Here is a 24,937-nt window from a genome sequence, read left to right as displayed (position 1 = left end):
ACGCCTTTAATCCCAGCACTCGGGAGGCAGAGGCAGGCGGATTTCTGAGTTCGAGGCCAGCCTGGTCTACAAAGTGAGTGCCAGGACAGCCAGGGCTACACAGAGAAACCCTGTCTCAAAAAAAACAAAAAACAAAACAAAACAAAAAAAAGACCCTCATGAAAATTTGAAGCATGGGTCATCACTAACTCCCCTGACTGCTGGCATTTAGTTAGCCTTAAAATAACAGAAATCAATCAATTGGTTTCAAGTACACGGCTGTAAAAGCTGCTGTCACAACCTTTTCATGCTGAGTTTTCAAAGTTTTAATAATCCTATTCCTTTGCTTGTTTTTTTAAAGATTATTTATTTATTATATGTAAGTATACTGTAGCTGTATTCAGACACTTTAAAAGAGGGTGTCAGATCTCTTTACTGCTGATTGTGAGTATCATGTGGTTGCTGGGATTTGAACTCAGGACCTTTGGAAGAGCAGTCAGTGCTCTTAACTGCTGAGTCATTTTTCCAGCCCAATCCTATTCCTTTGTAATACGTTTCTATTCCTGTTTCTAGCAACAAAAGTAGATTTGAATCTGCGATGGTTGGTTTCATAAACATGCCCTTCATTTGGGAAGCAGAAGCATTTTATGTTGAGGTCACAGCAGAGCAATTTGGAAAGATGGATTAACACCATATTTTCTGTCTTCCTATTCTCCAGCTACATGCACACACTCCCTACCATGCTGACTTAGTTCAAGGGCAGAGAGATGGTAACTAAACTATCCAGAGAGTCATGTGAAAATCTTTGAATCTTGGAAAAGGCTTCGTATATTCTATCAGAAAAAACAAAAACAAAAACAAACAAAAAACAAAACCACCTCGAATGATCACATATTTAAACCGTGTATGTTTGTTGTATATGTGTGTATTTTATGTGTGTTTGTGTGTGTGTGTTAGCCAAATTAGTAAATTCATCTTTGATCTTTAGTCTTTTAATACCAGGCTCTGGCTTATTTATCTATTTCTATTCCAATAGCCTATTCCGGCTTTAACGAATTCTACAGATAGAAGCAGACAAGGACCATGTCAAGAGGTATCTTCCGAGTTCAGTGTCTGCAGACGATAGTTTCAGGAACTGCTTCTGAAGTCTCATTTCACCTGTTCAGAAGCCCAGCATACCATGCTCTGTGCCTTCTGGGAGCCCAGGTGCTAGAAACTTCGAAACAGATGATGGTCTCCCTGACCTTTGAACGCAGCCCACTGGCTGCAGACAGAGGCATGCTATGCTCAGAGACACTCAGCCTCTATGGCTAGCCATCTCTGCTCTGCCTCTGCCTCCATAACCTCACACATTAGTAAGGCTACACAAGCATACAGGTAGGTACCACAAAAGGGGAAAGACTCCATCACTCTCCAAGTTAAGGTTTAAAGCCATGTGTGAGGAGCGTTGACTTACATCACTGAGGGCGTTTCCAGCTGTCTTCAGCTGCCTGAGCAGTGGGTTCTCTGAAGCAGGAAGTACATTATAGTCTGCTTTTCCTTTATTCTTTTCATAGTCTTGCTTGTATTTTACCTGTAGGATGAAATAAAATAATAAAGTAACTCCACGGGTTATTTTTGACCCTCATCTCCATTATACCAATTATGACATGGCTCTACAATCAATTTGTCTTTAGAAAAATGGCAGCTTGACATTTTATCACCATAAACCCCACAGAAACTCATAGCAGCAGTACAGAGAGTGCATGAATTTCCAGGAAACTTTGCTGTTCATTCATTTCCTCATTCAGAAACATCAGAGGGGGCTGATTCTGTGTCTGGCTCTGGGAAAGCCACAAAAAAGAGCAGCATATGGTCTCTGTTCTCAAAAGGAGAAAGGCACATAAACACTGGGGCAAAGAAAGCCACACAGATAGTGGCAGCACACTATGTCCCAGATGTCTGCTCCTGCAGAACCTTCACTCAGCCTTAAAGTCCCAGCTGCTATCTGCCTAGACATCTTAGAGACAAGACGATAGGAGGATCATCAAGTTCGCTTTTTTTTTCTTTTTTTTTCTTTTTAATATTTTTATTACATATTTTCCTCAATTACATTTCCAATGCTATCCCAAAAGTCCCCCATAGCGCCCCCCACTTCCCTACCCACCCATTCCCATTCTTTTGGCCCTGGCATTCCCCTATATTGGGGCATATAAAGTTTGCAAGTCCAATGGGCCTCTCTTTCCATTGATGGCCAACTAGGTCATCTTTCGATACATATGCAGCTAGAGACAAGAGCTCCGGGGTTCTGGTTAGTACATCATGTTGTTCCAACAATAGGGTTGCAGATCCCTTTAGCTCCTTGGGTACTTTCTCTAGCTTCTCCATTGGGAGCCCTGTGATACATCCAATAGCTGACTGTGAACATCCACTCCTATGTTTGCTAGGCCCCGGCATCGTCTCACAAGAGACAGCTATATTTGGGTCCTTTCAGCAAAATCTTGCTAGTGTATGCAATGGTGTCAGCGTTTAGAAGCTGATTATGGGATGGATCCCTGGATATGGCAGTCTCTAAATGGTCCATCCTTTCATCACAGCTCCGAACTTTGTCTCTGTAACTCCTTCCCTGGGTGTTTTGTTCCCAATTCTAAGAAGGTGCACAGTGTCCACACTTTGGCCTTCATTCTTCTTGAGTTTCATGCGTTTAGCAAATTGTATCTTATATCTTGGGTATCCTAAGTTTTGGGCTAATATCCACTTATCAGTGAATACATATTGTGTGAGTTCTTTTGTGATTGTGTTACTTCACTCAAGATGATACCCTCCAGGTCCATCCATTTGGCTAGGAATTTCATAAATTCATTCTTTTTAATAGCTGAGTAGTACTCCATTGTGTAAATGTACCATAATTTCTGTATCCATTCCTCTGTTGAGGGACATCTGGGTTCTTTCCAGCTTCTGGCTATTATAAATAGGGCTGCTATGAACATAGTGGAGCATGTGTCCTTTTTACCGGTTGGGACATCTTCTGGATATATGCCCAGGAGACGTATTGCTGGATCCTCCGGTAGTACTATGTCCAATTTTCTGAGGAACCGCCAGACTGATTTCCAGAGTGGTTGTACAAGCTTGCAATCCCACCAACAATGGAGGAGTGTTCCTCTTTCTCCACATCCTCGCCAGCATCTGCTGTCACCTGAATTTTTGATCTTAGCCATTCTGACTGGTGTGAGGTGGAATCTCAGGGTTGTTTTGATTTGCATTTCCCTGATGATTAAGGATGTTGAACATTTTTTCAGGTGCTTCTCTGCCATTCGGTATTCCTCAGGTGAGAATTCTTTGTTCAGTTCTGAGCCCCATTTTTTAATGGGGTTATTTGACTTTCTGGAGTCCACCTTCTTGAGTTCTTTATATATATTGGATATTAGTCCCTTATCTGATTTAGGATAGGTGAAGATCCTTTCCCAATCTGTTGGTGGTTTTTTTTTTGTCTTATTGATGGTGTCTTTAGCCTTGCAGAAGCTTTGTAGTTTCATGAGGTCCCACTTGTCAATTCTCGATCTTACAGCACAAGCCATTACTGTTCTATTCAGGAATTTTTCCCCTGTGCCCATATCTTCAAGGCTTTTCCCCACTTTCTCCTCTATAAGTTTCAGTGTCTCTGGTTTTATGTGAAGTTCCTTGATCCACTTAGACTTGACCTTAGTACAAGGAGATAGGAATGGATCGATTCGCATTCTTCTACATGTTAACAACCAGTTGTGCCAGCACCATTTGTTGAAAATGCTGTCTTTCTTCCACTGGATGTTTTTAGCTCCCTTGTCGAAGATCAAGTGACCGTAGGTGTGTGGGTTCATTTCTGGGTCTTCAATTCTATTTCATTGGTCTATTTGTCTGTCACTATACCAGTACCATGCAGTTTTTATCACAATTGCTCTGTAGTAGAGCTTTAGGTCCGGCATGGTGATTCCACCAGAGGTTCTTTTATCCTTGAGAAGAGTTTTTGCTATCCTAGGTTTTTTGTTATTCCAGATGAATTTGCAGATTGCACTTTCTAATTCGTTGAAGAATTGATTTGGAATTTTGATGGGGATTGCATTGAATCTGTAGATTGCTTTTGGCAAGATAGCCATTTTTACAATGTTGATCCTGCCAATCCATGAGCATGGGAGATCTTTCCATCTTCTGAGATCTTCTATAATTTCTTTCTTCAGAGACTTGAAGTTTTTATTATACAGATCTTTCACTTCCTTAGAGTCACGCCAAGATATTTAATATTATTTGTGACTACTGAGAAGGGTGTTGTTTCCCTAATTTCTTTCTCAGCCTGTTTATTCTTTGTGTAGAGAAAGGCCATTGATTTGTTTGAGTTAATTTTATATCCAGCTACTTCACCGAAGCTGTTTATCAGGCTTAGGAGTTCTCTGGTGGAATTTTTAGGGTCACTTATATATACTATCCTATCATCTGCAAAAAGTGATATTTTGACTTCATCTTTTCCAATTTGCATCCCTTTGATCTCCTTTTGTTGTCGAATTGCTCTGGCTAGGACTTCAAGTACAATGTTGAATAGGTATGGAGAAAGTGGACAGCCTTGTCTAGTCCCTGATTTTAGAGGGATTGCTTCAAGCTTCTGACCATTTACTTTGATGTTGGCTACTGGTTTGCTGTAGATTGCTTTTATCATGTTTAGGTATGGGCCTTGAATTCCTGATCTTTCCAAGACTTTTATCATGAATGGGTGTTGGATCTTGTCAAATGCTTTTTCCGCATCTAACGAGATGACCATGTGGTTTTTGTCTTTGAGTTTGTTTATATAGTGGATTACATTGATGGATTTCCGTATATTGAACCATCCCTGCATCCCTGGGATGAAACCTACTTGGTCAGGATGGATGATTGTTTTGATGTGTTCTTGGATTTGGTTAGCAAGAACTTTATTGAGGATTTTTGCATCAATATTCATAAGGGATATTGGTCTGAAGTTTTCTATCTTTGTTGGGTCTTTTTGTGGTTTAGGTATCAGAGTAATTGTGTCTTCATAGAATGTGTTGGGTAGAGTACCTTCTGTTTCTATTTTGTGGAATAGTTTGTGAAGAACTGGGATTAGATCTTCTTTGAAGGTCTGATAGAACTCTGCACTAAACCCATCTGGTCCTGGGCTTTTTTTAGTTGGGAGACTATTAATGACTGCTTCTATTTCTTTGGGGGATATAGGGCTGTTTAGATCATTAACCTGATCTTGATTCAACTTTGGTACCTGGTATCTGTCTAGGAACTTCTCCATTTCATCCAGGTTCTCCAGTTTTGTTGAGTATAGCCTTTGGTAGAAGGATCTGATGGTGTTTTGGATGTCTTCAGGATCTGTTGTTATGTCTCCTTTTTCATTTCTGATTTTGTTAATTAGGATGCTTTCCCTGTGCCCTCTAGTGAGTCTGGCTAAGGGTTTATCTATCTTGTTGATTTTCTCAAAGAACCAGCTCCTTGATTGGTTGATTCTTTGAATAGTTTTTCTTGTTTCCACTTGGTTGATTTCGCCCCTGAGTTTGATTATTTCCTGCCGTCTACTCCTCTTGGGTGAATTTGCTTCCTTTTGTTCTAGTGCTTTTAGGTATGTTGTCAAGCTGCTAATGTGTGCTCTCTCTAGTTTCCTTTTGGAGGCACTCAGAGCTATGAGTTTTCCTCTTAGAAATGCTTTCATTGCGTCCCATAAGTTTGGGTATGTTGTGGCTTCATTTTCATTGAACTCTAAAAAGTCCTTAATTTCTTTCTTTATTCCTTCCTTGACCAAGGTATCATTGAGAAAAGTGTTGTTCAGTTTCCACGTGAAGGTTGGCTTTCTATTATTTATTTTGTTATTGAAGATCAGCCTTAGTCCATGGTGATCTGATAGGATGCATGGGACAATTTCAATATTTTTGTATCTGTTGAGGCCTGTTTTGTGACCAATTATGTGGTCAATTTTGGAGAAGGTACCATGAGGTGCTGAGAAGAAGGTATATCCTTTTGTTTTAGGATAGAATGTTCTGTAGATATCTGCCAGATCCATTTGATTCATAATTTCTCTTAGTTTCTCTGTATCCCTGTTTAGTTTCTGTTTCCACGATCTGTCCATTGGTGAAAGTGGTGTGTTGAAGTCTCCCACTATTATTGTATGAGGTGCAATGTGTGCTTTGAGATTTACTAAAGTTTCTTTAATGAATGTGGCTGCCTTTGTATTTGGAGCATAGATATTCAGGATTGATAGTTCCTCTTGAAGGATTTTACCTTTGATGAGTATGAAGTGTCCCTCCCTGTGTGTTTTAATTACTTTGGGTTGGAAGTCAATCTTATCAGATATTAGAATGGCTACTCCAGCTTGTTTCTTCATACCATTTGCTTGGAAAATTGTTTTCCAGCCTTTCATTCTGAGGTAGTGTCTATCTTTTTCTCTGAGATGAGTTTCCTGTAAGCAGCAAAATGTTGGGTCTTGTTTGTGTAGCCAGTTTGTTAGTCTATGTCTTTTTATCGGGGAGTTGAGTCCATTGATATTAAGAGATATTAAGGAAAAGTAATTGTTGTTTCCTGTTATTTTTGTTGTTAAAGTTGGCATTCTGTTCTTGTGGCTGTCTTCTGTTAGGTTTGTTGAGGGATTACCTTCTTGTTGTTTCTAGGGCGTGGTTCCTGTCCTTGTATTGGTTTTTTTCTGTTATTATCCTTTGAAGGGCTGGATTCGTGGAGAGATAATGTGTGAATTTGGTTTTGTCGTGGAATACTTTGGTTTCTCCATCTATGTTAATTGAGAGTTTGGCTGGGTATAGTAGCCTGGGCTGGAATTTGTGTTCTTTTAGTGTCTGTATAACATCCGTCCAGGATCTTCTGGCTTTCATAGTCTCTGGTGAAAAATCTGGTGTAATTCTGATAGGCTTGCCTTTATATGTTACTTGGCCTTTTTCTCTTACTGCTTTTAGTATTCTATCTTTATTTAGAGCATTTGTTGTTCTGATTATTATGTGTCGGGAGGTATTTCTTTTCTGGTCCAGTCTATTTGGAGTTCTGTAGGCTTCTTGTATGTTCATGGGCATCTCTTTCTTTAGATTTGGGAAGTTTTCTTCTATAATTTTGTTGAAGATGTTTGCTGGTCCTTTGAGTTGAAAATCTTCCTTCTCATCCACTCCTATTATCCGTAGGTTTGGTCTTCTCATTGTGTCCTGTATTTCTTGGATGTTTTGAGTTAGGATCTTTTTGCATTTTACATTTTCCTTGATTGTTGTGCCGATGTTCTCTATGGAATCTTCTGCACCTGAGATTCTCTCTTCCATCTCTTGTATTCTGTTGCTGATGCTCGTATCTATGGTTCCAGATTTCTTTCCTAGGGTTCCTATCTCCAGTGTTGCCTCATTTTGGGTTTTCTTTATTGTGTCTACTTCCCTTTTTAGGTCTAGTATGGTTTTGTTCATTTCCATCATCTGTTTGGATGTGTTTTCCTGTTTTTCATTAAGGACTTCTACCTGTTTGATTAGGTTATCCTGTTTTTCTTTAAGGATTTGTAACTCTTTAGCAGTGTTCTCCTGCAATTCTTTAAGGGATTTTTGTGCTTCCTCTGTATTGTCTTCTACCTGTTTACCAGTGTTCCTTTGTATTTCTTTAAGTGTGTTATTAAAGTCCTTCTTGAAGTCCTCTACCATCATCAGGAGATATGCTTTTAGATCCGTGTCTAGCTTTTCCGGTGTGTTGGGGTGCCCTGGACTGGGCGAAGTGGGAGTGCTGGGTTCTGATGATGGTGAGTGGTCTTGGTTTCTGTTAGTAAGATTATTACGTTTACCTTTCGCCATCTGGTAATCTCTGGGGTTAGTTGTTGTCATTGTCACTGTTTAAAGATTGGAGCAGAAGCTGTGTTCCACTCACCAGCAGTCTCAAAATCCTGTGGCGGGGGTCGTGGGTAGCTGGCAGTACCCTGGTGCTGGTCCAGCCGGAAGAGGCCTGTGGTCCTACTCAGGCCGGTTTTCTGCTTCCCTAACTAATGCTGTCTCAGGTCCCGCGAGCAATTGGATTGGAGCAGAAGCTGTGTTCCACTCTCCAGAAGTCTTAAGATCCTGTGGCGGGTGTTGTGGGTAGCTGGCGAGTGTCAGCCGACCCTGCGCCCTAGCTACCCTGGTGCTTTTCTGACCGGAAGAGGCTTGTGGCCCTATGTAGGCCGGATTTCTCCCTCCCCAACCAAAGCAGTCTCAGGTCCCGCGTGATTGGACTGGAGCAGAAGCTGTGTTCCACTCACCAGCAGTCTCAAAATCCTGTGGCGGGGGTTGTGGGTAGCTGGCGGGTGTCAGCCGACCCTGCGCTCTAGCTACCCTGGTGCTGATCCAGCCGGATGAGGCCTGTGGCCCTACTCAGGCCAGTTTCTGCTTACCTAACTAATGCAGTCTCAGATCCCGCGCGCGCAATTCTCAAGTTCGCTTTTATGGCCTTCCTAGAACCGTGCATTGAGCAGACATACATTTCATATACAGGCAGGACAAGGAGGAGGTAGGTAGGAGGAATGGTGGCAACTTCAGTTTTTCTTTCCACTCCCACCTTGTACTTTAAATTCCAACCATGACAGAAGCAGTTAAGGTGGGGTGGGGGCAGGGGAGAGTTGGGGAAATGAAAAACCTGTAATCAGGAACATGTCCGGAGTGAGAAGAACAGCAAATGGATCCTGATTCCGACCATGTTCTCTAGTCTGAGACATTTATTTGGGTAGTATATTTACTGTGCTGTACAGCCTAAGTAATTTGCTACCCTTACAAACCTTACCAAAAACCCAACTAGCTTAGCAGACAAGGGCAGGTGATACAAAACTGAAACCCGGATGTACCAGCCCTATTGCTTAGCCAGACTACTGCAGAGGCTACTCTATAGGCTCTATAGGCATGGGAGACCTGCATAGCCTTTCTACCTCATGGAATTATAAACTCCCTTGTAAAGCAGAATTGAGCAGAGGGGGACAGTCATGAATCCTATCATCCCACCTGCCTCTGTTACATGGAAGAACTGTTAGGACTTCTGACAAAGCCACCCCTCCTTTTACAAATCAGATCTCCCCTCCTTCAAGGGCGTCAACCCAGCAGCTTTCCGTCAGCATTGGTTCAGTGTTACCTCTCTATTGGATTTTCCCATCAGCACAGCAGCATGGGATTTTTGTATTCTATTTGAAAACTTTTCCTTATCACCTTCTCTACCATCAGCTATCACCCATTCTTGCTTCTTTTGGGAAAGCACTTGGAAAAGCTTAATATATTCTGATCTTTAGTTGTTTTCTAGTTATTATTCGGTCATGAGCCCTCTCCAAGCAAGCACAACCATACTGTTCTTTGGGCTGCCAGTGACGATGCACTAGCAAACCCATGTAGAAACACTTGGTACAGGTGATAACGCCATTCTCCCTTTTCACTTGATGTAACAACCCTGCTACCTTTCTCTTGTGCTCCTCTCTCACTAGGCGGGAATTTTCACATGGGAGCACATCAGGGTTCAGTCTGTGACACTTTCCATCCACCCTACATCCTTCATGTTGTTCAGTCTCATGGCATTACAATCCACACCCTAACATACCCAAATTGTATATAAAATTCCCATAAAGGTACTTTGAAACTTCAGACTCATATAATTGACCAAACAACGTGATATGTTCACCTGCAAATCTAAAAGGCATCTGAAATGTACCATGTTTGAAGATGAACTCCTGTTTCAACCTCTTTCAACCACCTTCTCCTTCTGCAATCTTCCCCTTATCCATCAAGGGAAACCCCGTACAACTAGCTGCTGAGTCTGGAAGCTTTCTCTGATCCAATCCTTCAACAAACCAAGTGTACTCCACTTCCAAAATATTTCTCATCCATTGTCCTGCTGGTATCTTGATCTAGAACACCATTGCCTTATACTTTCTCCATGGTGGGAGAATCTTCCTGCTTTCTTCCCTCTGGCAGAACCAATGCTCTGCGGAGGGCATTAGTTTACTCAGCCTTAATATTTATGCTTTTTATAAAAATCATACTACTTTAAGATGGCAAGGAATAACCCCTTTATGAAAGTCACTCTCCAGGGCATACGAAGACAACCATGGGCTCCTGATCTTATTTGTGATCACCAACTTGGAAGAACCTAAGAGCCGTGACAGTGTTGAGTGTGAAGTGTGCGTCATATAAGGTTGCCAGTTATTTTTTTCTGGTGGAAGCACTGCTATCTAAGATAATTCCTTTCATGTGTTTGGCCAGCAAAAGGTCTTCCACTCCAGGAAATGAATGAAAATGGCAATTAGGTGATGCTTAGGATTCTACTGTTATTGCAGCACAGTTTTCCTCTTTATTGTTTTTAGGCATTGAACTACTATGCACTGGCCTCAGCTTTGGGAATTTCCCTAAGAATCTACTCCACCACCTTTTCAGTATATGCAAAGGTAAGAGTTATGAGTTCTCCCCACTAAGGACACGAAGATCAATACCTTGCTAGCGGCGACTCCAGCCTGTTTATTCATTTTATACTCAGGTGTTTCGGTCTGCATGAAGTAGATCTGGTCTTTCATGTTCTCAAAGTCTTCCTGATACTTCCTCTGTAAGACAGAAAAGATAGTAGAGAACAGCTGTGGAGACAGACTTCCATGACCGTGTATACTGGGCAGAACCCCTCAAGTCTGCATGTCCCCTCCCCCTTGGTTTAGGCCAGTCAGGTTTCAATCAGAGAATACAGGGGCATTGCCAAAATGATTATCAGCTTAACAGAGGTCTGGACGATTAGAACAGGCTGAGAGAACAACTGGAAAGGCCCACTAGGAAAGAGGACTGGAAATCCAGAGCAGGTGAATGAAAAAGAATGAGAGTTCTGTTTTCTAGTGAAACTAAATCAATTGATGTTATAAATTTACAATTTTATTCAGTGGGCAAAGAATAAACCACAAAGTCTCTTTGATTCATGCTAACTATACTTTGCAATTAGTAAGAGGGTCTCACCAGGTTGTTTCTATGAAAATTAAGGTAGAAACCATGTGATCTGGTCAAGATAGCATCTAGAATTCTAGAATTCCTTGAGATGTTGCAAGCAGCTGAAAGCTGTTAGAGAAAGAGCTCCCCTCCCAGGACATCTGGCCCCGGATCCCGGCTTACTGAGCTGAGATTATCAGCATTCATTCTGGCTGTTGCAATTTCAAAGCATGGTGTCTCACTCCATTTTCCTTTGACTTTCTTCTCATAGTCTTCTTTATATTTTTGCTGGAGGAGTTAAAAAAAAGAAATGAAATAAAAACAGAAATCAAGAGTTGACAAACAGGAATTGACTGTAGTATTCGATTAAGTATCTTGACGAGGTTCGTATTAGGTCCTCAATGAATACCTTCAAGTTATCTTGCACTCTAGTCTACTGACCCAGCAAGAAAGTTGACTTAAGGGGAACAAAGAGAGAGATAAGAAGACTATCTTTCTTAGTTATCTTTGTTAACTTTGGGGACTTAGACTCTAACTCAAATAGTGCTGTGCAGAAGTTACCTCACCACTGACCTAAGATACATTGCTATGAATTATCTTGGCCCATGTGTTCTTGGAACAGAATTAACCTACACAACCCCAGATCTGGGACCATGAGGCAAAGCTAGAGCAGGGTTAGAATGATTCTCCTTGACTCACATGGCTATGCCAAAGACTGTGTCAGGTGGCTTGCATGCACCTATACCTCGACCACACCCTTCATGGAAATAGAAAGTCCTTCGCCATTATACTGCTAACTCAAGCTCTGATGTACAGAACCAGTGTAAAAGGAAGTGCAGCTTTCTCCCAAATGCCCTATTTCCTGTTTTTGCAATGGTCAATATGCTAATTATCAGCGAACAGCTTTTATAGCTGTTCATTTTAGATCTCTGGATTTTTAGTGCCCATGACTGGACACAGTCATTATTAAAGTTTTGACTTAATGATTCAACACTTCAATTTTCTCAATCCCAAGGGCTGCTGCTGTATTTTACCCAGAACATTGCTAGAAAGATAAAGCAAGATCATATGATAAAGATGCTTCGTGTATCTACAGCACTAAGCAAATGTATGGTACAGTAATTATAATAATGACAACTGTTATCATAAGGAAATGGAGAAAATTGTATATTAGACAAGAGAGACAGAGAGGCAGACAGACAGACAGAGAAACTGAATTTGTCTAAGACTCAGATCTGCAGACACAGTAGAATCTTGAGATCAAGCCATCCTGGGTTACATGGAAAGAACCTACCTCAACAGACAAAAACAGAACAACAAATTCTAAAGTAGACTGCTAACTAATTCAGCTACCCTCCTATGATGGTTTGAATGGAAACAACCCCAATAGGCTCAGAGGGAGTGGCACTATTAGGAGGTGAGGTTTTGTTAGAGTAGGGGTGGCCTTGTTGGAGGAAGTGTGTCAGTGGTGGTGGGCTTTGAGGTTTCAGATGCTGTCTGTCTCTCCCTACAGCCTAGCAATCCAGATGTAGAACTCTCAGCTACCTTTCCAGCATGGTGTCTACCTGCTTGTTACCCACCATGCATCCCGCCGTGATGATAATGGACTAAACTTCTGAAGCTGAAAGCAGGCCCAATTAAATGTTTTTCTTATTGAGAGTTGCCATGGTCACGGTGTCCCTTCACAGCAATAGAAACCCTAACTAAGACACCTCCTCTGTTGAAGTAAATCCCCAATACAAAACGAAAGAGAATTAATAGATTTGGGGACTTGCCAAGGCTGCCCGTAGAAGTACTTCTAATCTTTTGGGAAACAGGTTTCTTAAGAGTCAGATGAATAAAATACCCATAAACACTAACGCTTCCAAAGTCTGATTTGAGCATGGTGGCAGATATCTGTTACAAAAAAAAAAAAAAAAAAAAAAAAGAGAGAGAGCTTTAGAAGTCTGAGGCAAGGGAATCATGAATTCAAAATTAGCCTGGGTTCTATAGTAAGACTCTGTCTCAAAAAACCAAAACCAAACTAAATAAGGAAAGCAATAAAAATATTCAAAAATAAAAAGCAAGGAACAAAAAACCATTTCAGAAGTTTTTGATGCTCCCCCATTTCAGGGTTCAGTCTTTCGGTAGTTAAGTCTTTCTGATGATCTGTGCAGGGGGGTGGGGTGGGGGTTGGGGAGAATGCCAGGCAGTTCAGGATTTTAGGCAAAGAGATGAGACCTGAGGCATCAAAAAGCTGATATACAGAGGTCTTTGTAACAACACTCTGAGAAGCAGCAGATACTATTCCTGGCCAGCCCTGGGCTGTTACAGAGAAATGGGTGCTGGGTGTGTAGCTTTGCTGTGGAGAACTGAGTAGGAGTATAATTCTCACAACAGAGATAGACTTGTGGCTTTTGAGGAAGTAGTTAAACAAGATAAAGAGCAGAGCACAAAACCACCGGGACATCTCCTCCAAGGTCCTTCCTCTCTTCTCACCTTCCAGGAATAAAAGCTTGCTATTTCCTCCTGCCATAGGTCTGGCTGGGGACTGATCACTCACAGTCTATACCCAAGTCCTCCTATGTTAGTAAGGGGTCCCTCTGCATGGGAGAAGGGGTGGCTGTAGCTTGCTAATTGCTGAGGAGGGTACCCTCCTCATTCCCCTTTATGTGCAGGAAGGAAGGAGGGCAAAGGGACAGGCCTCTGACCAGAAGACGAGAGGAAAAGGCAGGCAGTGTCCACGTGGGCAGTCTCCCCCATATCAGAAGCCCAGCATCGAGCTTTCTGTCTAGCCCTGAAACTTTCTCCTTAATCGTCCCTCCCACTCTCTTGTAGTTGATCAATGACAGCCTAGAAGAAAGATCGGACTGAACTTTCCCTGAAACCTTTGTTAAATAGAGGAAAGGATACCAGGTCAGTTCCAAGCTCTGAGTATCAACTTTGTAGGGGGAGGTGACCAGATGCCAGTAGGCACAGTGGTTGTTTCCTTAAACCATAGGCTCTCCTTACCACTAGACAGCTAACGGCACTGGGCTTCAAAATTAGGCTTCCTGGTGTTTTGCTTAAACTCATGGCTTCATTTTCCACTTTCCAGATAGGTACCGGTAGTTTTTATATGGTTATCAAATGGAAAGAAACTGAAAGGAGTTAATCACATCTCTTCTCTTCTAAGTAGCTCAGCACTGAGCTACCAGTCACTTCCATTAGCAGAGAAGTTATCGTTCAGAGCATGTAGGGCATCCTCACTGGGTTACATCGACCGTAGTTGGTACAGAGTTACTTTCAAGACTCAATAAAATGCCTTATGGTGAGATCCATAGGCATCTCCCTAATTCAATGCAATAGAATATTTCAGAAGATCAGGGCTCCGTGTTATTTAACAATGTGCCTCTGCAAGATATACTTTTTACAAAAGCTTTCCAGGTTCCACAGGAAACTACTGGAGGGAAGCAAAGAGGCAAGCACAGAGAAACTAAAGGCACTTCCCAATGGTGTATGCAGAATTCACATTCAGCAGGTCCTGGTGAGCCTGTTCTCTCACCTGGAATATCTGTTATAGGAACCACTCAGGATCCTGAGTTATTCACCTAAGTCACACCCACAAAGCATACCCAAGACTGAGAAGGGTGCTGGCATGAAGCTCCTGGTTTTGGCAAAGATAAAAGGAAATGAATATACTGTGAAAAGGAGAGTAAGAAGAGCTGTTGGAGAGAATGTAATATCTGTACAACCGTTGCCAGTATATGATCATTACCAGCTGAACAGGAAGCTGTAAAACAGACAACAGACACAGAAGGCACAGTTTGGCAAGGAAGCATCAAGAGTTTTAAGTGTCTGAAAGAGAGACAATGAAGGAGACATTTTAAATCTATTTTGGAGAAAAAGATGCTACAAAGATGCTGAGATGGGGATCCCAAAAGCCTGAGCATGGGAAAGATGAGGGAGAGCATCAAAAAGAAGTCACCCTTGGCAGCCTGGGCCTCTGCTTGGATGCCATGTTGCTGGATGACTACCATGTACAATATTTCTCACTAAAGAGACTGGTATTTTTGATGCACAATAGACACTAGGAATCTGGATAAGACTTGGATAAATAAATTATGTCTCTTTGGCCAAACCCAGTGACCTTCATCTTCAGCCACTCAGCTCAGATTATTCTACAAGGTCAAAGTTAGGTGTGCAACTCTTACCAAGTACCTAATACTGTGTTACCCTCTCCAAACAGTGGGCAGTCCAGACAGACCTGACACGAAGCTAGTCCAGAAGCCATATCTCTTAAGATGCAAAAGAACAGGCGGGAAGAGAACTTTAATATACTTTACTTAGCCTAATAGATCCAATGCACTACCATTCTAGCACACAGTTGGTATAAACAGAGACTGGCTATTTTACATTTGTTTTTACTTTATGGTAAGCATTTAAGATCCAAGCTATGCTTCCTGTGTGTAAGAAAGACTCTCGATGTTAGGGGAACAAACTCATGTATGTGCCCTCTTCCAATTCATAAATGGAATTCTTAGCTCATAATGTGAGGGCACTTCATTTTGACTTTAGCTTTTCTGAGACTTTGAGAAGCCAGAGCCTGCTGTTTAAGATACTCTGTATATAATTTATTGTAGGAGTCCAAATCCCCTAATACTCTCAGAGGGTTTTTTTTCTAGTTATGTTTTAAGAGCTCAGTTGTCAGCTTTGTCTAAGGGCTGCCTTACAGAATAGCACAACTTGGATTTCATTGGTGGATCTACATTGATGGAGAGTGGCTATGGGAAAGTTTGAAAGCAATACTTAAAAGTCACTTGCAAATGTCCACTCTGCATGCTCAAATTAGATAAAAAAGAATTCTACTCGAATTGAGATAGTCTTTACAAATTAAAAATGGATTATTTTTAAATGACCACTTGGAATACAACTTCTCCCAAACAATCTTTTTGTTCTATCTTTTTCTCTGCTATGGACACACCCAGAAGCCATTTCAATATGCAAAGTCCTCCATTTAACCTCTCTCTGCTCAGCCCTAGGGGAAGGTTGCAAGTGTCCTCAGAAATTTTACTATACATACACAGCCCCTGGTTTTACATTAAATACTCTTCGAAAGGAGAAGCTAAAAACACTGTGGGAGAGATTATATCATTTCTATCTTTTTTTTCAATAGCCTACCTCTAGCAAAAGAGAGAGAGAGAGAGAGAGAAAAGAGAAAAAGAAAAGAATCCTGAAGTTCAGTCAAAATTGAAGCAGAAGATGAAACTGAGTCTCGACTTTCAGAGGAAAAGAAGGGAAGATAAAAGCAGCTGTGTCTCAGAGAGAGTGGCCCGACAGGACCTCATCACAACAGGACTTAGCCCGGCCTATGTACCAGCCGAACACTTGTCTCCCTGCATTCCTTGCCACAGCTGCATCCTTCTGCGTTACTTTATCTGGCTAAATATAGGCAAAAGAAGCAGCTTGCTAGGGTTTCAAAGCTCTTAAAGTGCTGGCCCCACCACTGGCCACTGAGCCTTGTCTGAGAGCTCACTCATACAGTCTGTCCGCATCTGACTGAGGGTACAGGGGTATAAGACTGCCAGGGTGTCTCCCCATCCCCCAAGTTAAACTGCAGCCTCCACAGAGGGTGTAGCTTAGTCAGTCAGTGACCTGGGTATCTTTCTCGGAAAATGTCAAGTGGCTATAAGCCAATAAGCTGCCTTATCAAGAGGTAACTGTGACATTTAAAAATCACTGAGTCACCAAGTTCACTAACCACTGAAGCCATTTATGTGATCAGCACATGTGCTGTTTTTGGTGTAAAGGGTTTTTTGAGGGGGAGGGAGGCAGGGCATAAGCAATCATACTCCTGGTGTTTCTGTTTCTTCTTTCAGTTCACCATCAGTAGGTTGCCAAGAGAAACAGGGCCCAACCCCTGCTCTACGCTTACCTTGCTCACTTGGTTGGTTACTTTCTTGGCAAATTCGACCTCAGGAGGATCAGGCAGGGACGTGAACTGAGTTTGCTGCTCAGTGAGTCCTTTTTTGTAGGCAATCTGACAAAAAGTAAAAGGCAAGAATGTTCATATGCATCTGGAAAATGAGCCCTCATTTTTCATACTGCATTTGCTCCTTGGCCCTTTTAACAACGCCAATGTTTTGTCTCTCAGGTTTGAATTATTGTGCGCTACTGAGCCTCGACTGTCCCCTGGTTTACACGCCCTACCTCTCAGGACTCTCACTCATTTCTGTTTCTTTGAGTCTTCTCTCTTCTCAAGGATTCATGGTCCTTGACCTGTTTCTTTGCATCTGTCTTCATAGCATCCTTGGCAATGGCAAGTTTTCTTTTTGCTAACATCCTCCACTCTCGATCTTGTCTTTTCTTCATACCTACTTAGCCACGCCCACTTCTGGATAACTTAATTACATATCATTCTATTCTCTGACCCAGGATGCTGAGTGGTACAGGGGAGAATCACACACACTAACCGATGGGATGATGCTAACATTGTAAGTGGGATTAAGAAGGGCATAGAAACAAGGTGTATGGGAGTAAGACTTCAAGCACCTAACGTGAACCCTATAGGTCGTCTACCCAATTTTTGGTTCTGTGAACTGGAACTTGCCTGGGGCTCTATGTCTAACACTCTATGACTTTATAATGTCCAACTGCCACTTTGTCTTCAGTGAAACTTGAGCATCCCATGATGTGTCCAGGCTCCCAGAAGCAGGTCTTGAACTCTGTTCTACTCCAGTGGTCTCTCTTGTGGAGAAAGAAGGGGCTTTGGACTTACAGTTTACCTCTGATCTTCTGCTTGGGCTCTAAGAAGCAGTCCTCAGGGGCCTCCTGAGCTTTCTACCATCCCCTCTCCTGCCATTTGTATATGGCTCCTGCATCAACTATCCCTGCTATGTGTCACAGCTTTTACCTCTCACTCCTTACTACCTCCTTCCTCTCAGCCTGTAAAAGCTTCTATTGTCTTTAAAAAAAATAAAACAAAACAAAGAAGTCTGGTACATATACATCACAGACTCCCTTCATCTCTTCTCTCCTCTCTGCCTGCCTTCCTGAATCTTCTAACTAGTGGGAGTGGTCAGGGACTGACTCCAGCAGAAACTGGACTGGAAGTCATCTTCCCAACTCTTCTATCACACAATACCTTCACTTCAACATGACAACATTCTTATTTATGTTAGAAAATAAATTGGCTCATTCCAAGACCACAATTATCTTATACCTGGTCTAAATGTCTCTTAATAGTATCAACTTACAGGAGCCTGATACAGCTGTCTCCTGAGAGGCTATGCCAGTGCCTGACAAATACAGAAGTGGATGCTCACAGCCATCTATTGGATGGAGAACAGGGTCCCCAGTGAAGGAGCTAGAGAAAGTACCCAAGGAGCTGAAGGGTTTGCAGTCCCATAGGAGGAACAATATGAACTAACCAGCATCCCCAGAGCTCTCTGGGACTAAACCACCAACCATAGAAAACACATGGTGGGACTCATGGCTCCAGTTGCATATGTAGCAGAGGATGGCCTAGTTGGTCATCAATGGGGGGAGAGGCCCTTGGTCCTTTGAAGGTTCTATGTCCCAGTATAGGGGAATGCCAGGAAGGCAGGAGCGGGTGGGTTGGTGAGCAGGGGGAGGGGGGAAGGGATGGGGGTTTTTGAAGGGGAAACCTGGAAAGGGGATAACATTTGAAATGTAAATAAAGAAAATGTCTAATAAAGAAAAAAGAAAAAAAATTTTCTGGAAGCAATTACAAAAGGGGGAGGGGGAGGGGGAACAGGGGGAGGGGGGAGGGGATAAGAGGTTTCAGAGGGGAAACCAGGAAAGGGGATAACATTTGAAATGTAAGTGAAGAAAATATCTAAAAATAAATAAATAAATAAATAGTATCAACTTAGTACAGTTAACTGAGATATAAAAGACATTTCTTTTAAAAAAAAAAAGTAGATAATAGGTATACATCCCCCTGCTTAATTTAAGTACATAAAAACTTCATTTTAGGTAAAGGGAAAGTGGAATTTTCCATGACTTCTAAGTCCTTAGGGAGAGAGTAGCATTCAAACAGGAGAAATGCTCATCAAGTGCGACAACCCGTCAAAAAGTTCCTGAGAGGGCTGGCGAGATGGCTCAGTGATTAAGAGCGCCGACTGCTCTTCCGAAGATCCCGAGTTCACCGAGTTCAAATCCCAGCAACCACATGGTGGCTCACAACCATCTGTAAGAAATCTGATGCCCTCTTCTGGGATGTCCTAAGACAGCTACAGTGTACTTACATATAATAAATAAATCTTTAAAAATAAAAAAGTTCCTGAGAAATCAGATCACCAAGTCTCTATTTTTCAGAAATAATGCTCAGAGTTCTGTCTGGTTAGAATTCTGTGCTCCAGATCAGTTTAAAGACATTCTTAATCTAAACATGGTAAATAGTATTTAATAAGATGCATAAATAAGGTAGAGAGAGAGAACAAGAGTGACTAATATAAGGCCCTGGCTTGAAGGCTACGTGCCCACATGGGAATATGTTCTGTAGACAACAGCTCTGAGCTAGAGACTGTAAAGCTCATGTTGCTAACAATAGTATTAATAGCCATGCTAGTAATATGATACTTGGTGCATACTTGGTCAGCAATAAAAATAAAGCTGTCTCCTAACTGCAGAGGCAGAGTGGGCATTTTTAATTCATTCTTGTAAGTTCTTTCTTGTTTTCATTTTTGCGACATCTCAAAGGCACAGCCAACTTTAAGTGGTATGGAAACATTTCTTAGTCATTGTTTTGTGGAAAAGAGAGGTGTGCAGACAGGGTCTTCTTGGACAACTCTCCCTGTGCCTACATGACATGGCATTTTCAGACTCCCCTTCAGCCTCTCTGTCCCCTCGTCTTGTGCTGGCTCCTTTCTAAGTGTCCTGCAGTTGAGTGTTCTCCAGGACTCTGTCCTTGACTTATTTTGCTGCTTCCCTCCTAAGGTTCTTGTCTTCAGCTATCATATTTACCCTGATGACTTTTAAACATTAAGTTCTTATCCTTATCTCATGTCTATGAGGATTTCATAGCCTCAACATCTACTTTATCCATAGAATGCCTCGATCCAAACACTTTCCCTGTCGATTTATGTATGTTTCTTTCTCCATAATACAAATGTTTAAGTAGATGTGTTATGTGGTAATAAACTTTCCCATGGCTTCATTCTCTCCTTTGTCTCCAATATCCACTGTCATTAACACTTAATATTTATTATCTTATGGTTCCTTTCTTTCCCTTTGCTACATCTACACTGCCAAATTAGAGTTCTATGAATAGCCACAAGTTTGAGTTTTCCCTTGGTCTGTCTATCACGAGTTTCTTCAGACTCTTCTTTCATTGGCCTCTTGTCGTCACTTGCACCTCATGTTGACTTATTGCCCAGACTTGTACACCAGTCTGATTCCTAAGGTCCTGCCCTAGCAATTTAATAAGAACCCTACAAATGAGGCACCCACTTTTATCGTTCTCTAACATCCCAGACTCATGTGGCCCTTTCCCGTTGATTAAATGGTTTCTGAACCTGAATTGTCTTTCTTCATCATCACCCAGATTTCCATCATTTCTTCTGTGTGACCTTTCTCATAGCAACGATCAGACATTTCTGCTCTTTTTATTTTTATTTGACATATAATACTTTTATCCTGCCAGTATGATATTTTAAAGGGAAAGAATGAACTTTCTTATTCTGCTATAAATTCATGTACAATAAACTTTCAATACATAGCTATTTATTACTTGATAAGGACCTGTATTATGAACAAGGCTTGGCTTGGACTTAAGCGCATTTATCTCATGTCCTCTGAGATTCCTTGTCCAGGGACAGGCTAGCCCTTGACACTGTGACAAGAAAACAGAACATCAAACAGCTTCCTTCTGAACAGGCAGACGATAATCCATTTCCAACCACTGTTACTCTTACTTACGGTATGGTATGAAATGCTTGCAGTGGGAACAGGAAGCCAGGAGCTCATCCACAGAGAAGACATTCTGCCTGTCACTCTCCATTGGCAACCCAACATAATTGCTTCAGAAGGTTTCCCTAGTCATTCCTGCTCTATGTTGTAAGCACCCAAGTTGATGTTCTGCTACCCACTTGCTATTTGCTATTTGTTCATTTACTTTTTTTTTTTGCTATACAATCCATTCACTCACTTGAATTAAAAACCATAGATACCATTATAAGTTTTTCATCAACCAGAATATGACCTCATCACCAAATTGTGAATTTGTGAGATACAAACCCAAAACTTATATCCTAAAAGAGAAGCAGGAAGTGCATATATTTTAAAATTGGTACAGTGTGTTAGGTGACTTCAAAGTTCCATTTTGATTTCTTTCCTAACCTGCCCTATGGAAGTATAAACTTATATGAGTTGAATTTTAATCAAAAGTTGGGTCAAAACAAATCCATTAAAATTTGCAGGTCAAAGCAAAGAAAGGCAGCAAACATTAGACCTCAGAGTTAAAGACATCATAAAATGGCAGTGTTGATTCATCCAGGATCCTAGCATTAACTGGAAGTAAATCTCGTGTAAGTCTCACTGCTTTGTTAAGTCTGCATTGAGTTCTTCTGGATGACAACTGAATACCAGGTAACAGGCCATTTCATAAGATAGTTCTCTGCCAAAGCCTGGATCTTTTGTAAATCTAGAAGACTTCCAGTAAACCCAAGAAGGAAAAAACAAAACAAAACAAAACTCAAAACAAGGGTATGGGACTCTGCCATGGTTGGTTCCAGTGCTGAAGATTTTAAGGTCTTTTAAAGTTCCTCTAATATACTGTTTTCAAGACCTAGGACATAAAAATCCTGGCAAGTGGCCTGCTGGTGTTTTTTTTTTTTTTTTTTTTTTTTTTTACTAACTCTGAAAATAGCCCCTACATAAAGCATTTCCAAGGCTCTCTCTCTCTCAGGGGGATAAACTGTGCAAACAGGTTTCAAGCATCCCCAGGCAGAAGAGAGAAACATCCCATTCAGGGAATGGTGGATGGTAGGATAGAGATAAATGCTCTGAAGTGACTGTGTTCCTTTAGTAAATTTTCAAAGGGAGGGATGTGACTCCAATGGCTGTTTAAAAAAAAAAATGCCACTCCTCAATCACCACAAAACAACTTTGGCCGAGGCAAGGGAGAAAATGATATATGGTTTGGTGGGAAGAACATTATTAGTCTTGGGGTCTAAGTCTAGGCTCTGCCACTACTGGTATGAGCTTAGGTCCCTCACATAAAGGAAGAAGGGCTTGGGTTAAATTATATCTAATATAAAGTATAAATTATTGCTGAGATAAATACACATAATATATTTTGACTGTAGATATAGTCCTCTGTAACAATGACTTTGGATCTTTCCTAAGGACCTAAGGACGTGGCCCAGGCTTTCCCGACCCCACATTCAGATGGTACCCAGTGTATTTCACTTACATCACTAAGTGCTTTCTGGGCCTGGGCTACCCTCCTCAGCTCCGGACTGTCATTATAGGGATAAAACAATGCTTTGTCTGCTTCCCAGTCTTCAGTGTACAGTTTCTAATCAGAGAAGAGCAAGAAGTGGTGAGAAAACAAGCAATACATGAAATATACCATTTGAACTGCATTGATGACATGAGGCACCAAGGTCAAGGTGAGAGCCGAGGTCAGGAAAAGTCACAGACAACCTCCCTCCTCCATTGGTCCACGTTATTTATTTTTGTTAGGAGCTTGTCCTACCTCTAAAAAGTCGTACTTTTAGATGCTGTCTACTATCTATGACTTTACCTGCCTCCTGCCTAAGGAACAGGGAAGTTCTATCATAAAACAAACTGCTAATTAGGGTGACAGCCAGGGATATCCAAAGAAAAGCTGACAATCTAAACAAACAAAGAAATCAACCACTGCTTGGTCAACTCCCTAATCAGTTCCCTGGTGTGTCTTGATTCTCTCCATGTTATGTTCCCACCCATGGGTTGTTCAGGTTCTCCAGGGACTTTCAGCCACCCTGCCCAAGCATGCTCCTCAACAGGGTCTGAGGGTCCTCCTGGTCAAGCCATAGTCCCACACAAGTCCTGAGGCTACTTGCAGAAACACAGAGAAGCTGTGCTCCATGTTGTCGAAAGTTCAGCACCTATGGCTCGAAGTGTGCGATGGGACATTAGACGGAACTAGCTCCCCTCACCTTACTGAACATGGCTGTGTTCTTGACGGCTTGGACAAGTTCAGGGGCATCAGGGGGAAGCAGGTACTTATCCTTGGTGTCTTCCCAGTTCTGCTTGTATAAAACCTAGAGAGAAAACAGATGGACAACGATGGCTTGACAGAGCAGTGATGTTGGCTGCACACAACCAGGAAAGCGTTGACCATGCTAACATCCTAGTATTCCTTCTCGGCATCAGTAAGCTTTTGCTAAACAACAACAACAACAACAACAACAACACCTTCTGATTCTGATTTTCAATTTTTTTTCAAAGATTGTGATAAGCTAATTAATTCAGCTTTCTTTTGACTTACATGATATTCTAGAACTCTTTAATTAGCTGCCCACATTTGAATTTGGAAATTTCTCATAAAACTTTTGCTTTCTAAACCCCTTTAAAAACAAACAAGATGGCCTGCTCCTGTTTTAAAGGGAAATGGAGGAGTGGATCTGAGCTGGGGATTGGGAGAAGTGGAGGGACGGGAGATTGTAGTCAGGATGTAATGTATGAGAGAATAATTTTTTAAATTAATTAATTAATGAAAAAGGAATACTCACAAAAGAATAATGAAAAAGAGAAAGAAAATTTCTGATTTTCAATGCTAACATCTGATAACTTACAAATCTATTTCAAAGTTTAAACAGCAAATAAGATCTTGGCTTTTATCTTGCAGTAAATAAATAAACAAACAAACAAATAGACAAATATCAGGACTGTACTTTTGCAGCATCCCGCCCCCTCCTCCATCAGAGTAGCAAATGCCTCTTCAGGCAAGTCAAGAAATCTTCAATCCACCCCCAGCAAGCTACAGGCCACTTCAGTCCTCTGTGGAGCCTGCTGTTCCATGTAAACATCCTGCTCACATGATCTGTGAGCAGGATTATGGCTCTCAATCTACACAGAAATGGACCTTATGCATGCTGTTGACTACCCCAGGGCCACCCATCAACATGACCTTACCTTGCTGACTTGCTGCGACACTTTCTTAGCATGTTCAATGTCTTTTGCTTTTTCATCCACGTGGCAGATAGTTTTAGCAACATCTCCATCCATTCGATACTTAACCTGCAGAAACAACACATGTCTGAACTTCACAACCAGCATGGACACACATCTAAGGCTCTTATAAGCCAAAGACTGTATGCTTGCATCACAAAGCAAAGAGGCCTGAATTTTAGCTAGGAAGATCCACAGAGAACCTGCAGCTACTACTTGTCTGCTCTGCTGGCTGAACTTCCAGCCTGAGGCTTCTCAGCCTCACTGTACTCAACTTGGAGGACCACTGTCGCTCAAAATACAGTTGGAAGATCGTCTCCTCTTTTATTGCTAAGCCAAGTTTTCCAAAGTTTCCCTGGATTCATTCGGATCAGACATGATTCATGGCTAGCTAATGCCATATCTAGATGTCTGAACTAGCTCAGAGTGATTTGTCTCCTTATTCCCCCTATGCTTAGAGCCCCCAGGATCCCGAGCCAGGCATATTTACACAACGCCCCCTTCTTTACTTGAGGAATGAAGCCCACCTCACTGAGTTGATCCTGGACTTTCTTGATTCTGCGAAGTTCTGGAGTATCGCTTGTGATGGCGTATGGCTGTCCCTTTGCTTTCTCATAGTTCTCTTTGTATTTATTCTGAAAAGAATACTAGATATTAGCCTGGAACGTGACCAGACAGCAGCAGAAAGTTCAGGCAGTACACACATCCTCATCTGATTTTTTAAAAAAATCCTTTAAGGAATAACAATTATCTGTTGCAACAGCTATCATTCTGTCCCATACCCTCTCAGCAAAAACTAAAATAGATTTGTAAATTGTTCCTCCAAAACAGGATAGGATCCTGGAGAGTTGTTACAGACAATTGTCTTGGATATGCTCGAAAATAATTCTCTTGATTTTTTTTTT

At 41.6% G+C, this 24,937-nt stretch overlaps 1 protein-coding gene across 1 annotated transcript in view; it reads right to left on the bottom strand.

Annotated features, from left to right (window-relative positions):
• Neb (nebulin) overlaps positions 1-24,937 on the bottom strand; it is a 200,314-nt gene that overhangs the window by 167,587 nt on the left and 7,790 nt on the right. The window contains exons 5-12 of the mRNA XM_085834915.1: positions 24,560-24,667; positions 23,997-24,101; positions 23,018-23,122; positions 22,288-22,392; positions 16,786-16,890; positions 11,076-11,180; positions 10,418-10,525; positions 1,436-1,552 (exon numbers count right to left, since the gene is read on the bottom strand). Of these exons, the coding sequence (XP_085691041.1) occupies positions 1,436-1,552; positions 10,418-10,525; positions 11,076-11,180; positions 16,786-16,890; positions 22,288-22,392; positions 23,018-23,122; positions 23,997-24,101; positions 24,560-24,667 (858 nt within the window). The remainder of the gene's footprint in view (positions 1-1,435; positions 1,553-10,417; positions 10,526-11,075; positions 11,181-16,785; positions 16,891-22,287; positions 22,393-23,017; positions 23,123-23,996; positions 24,102-24,559; positions 24,668-24,937) is intronic.

This window comes from Mus caroli, unplaced genomic scaffold (assembly GCF_978045245.1).
Source record: "Mus caroli unplaced genomic scaffold, Mus_caroli_1 scaffold_2, whole genome shotgun sequence".
NCBI lineage: Eukaryota > Metazoa > Chordata > Mammalia > Rodentia > Muridae > Mus > Mus caroli.
This window is presented reverse-complemented; position numbering and strand designations above follow the sequence as displayed.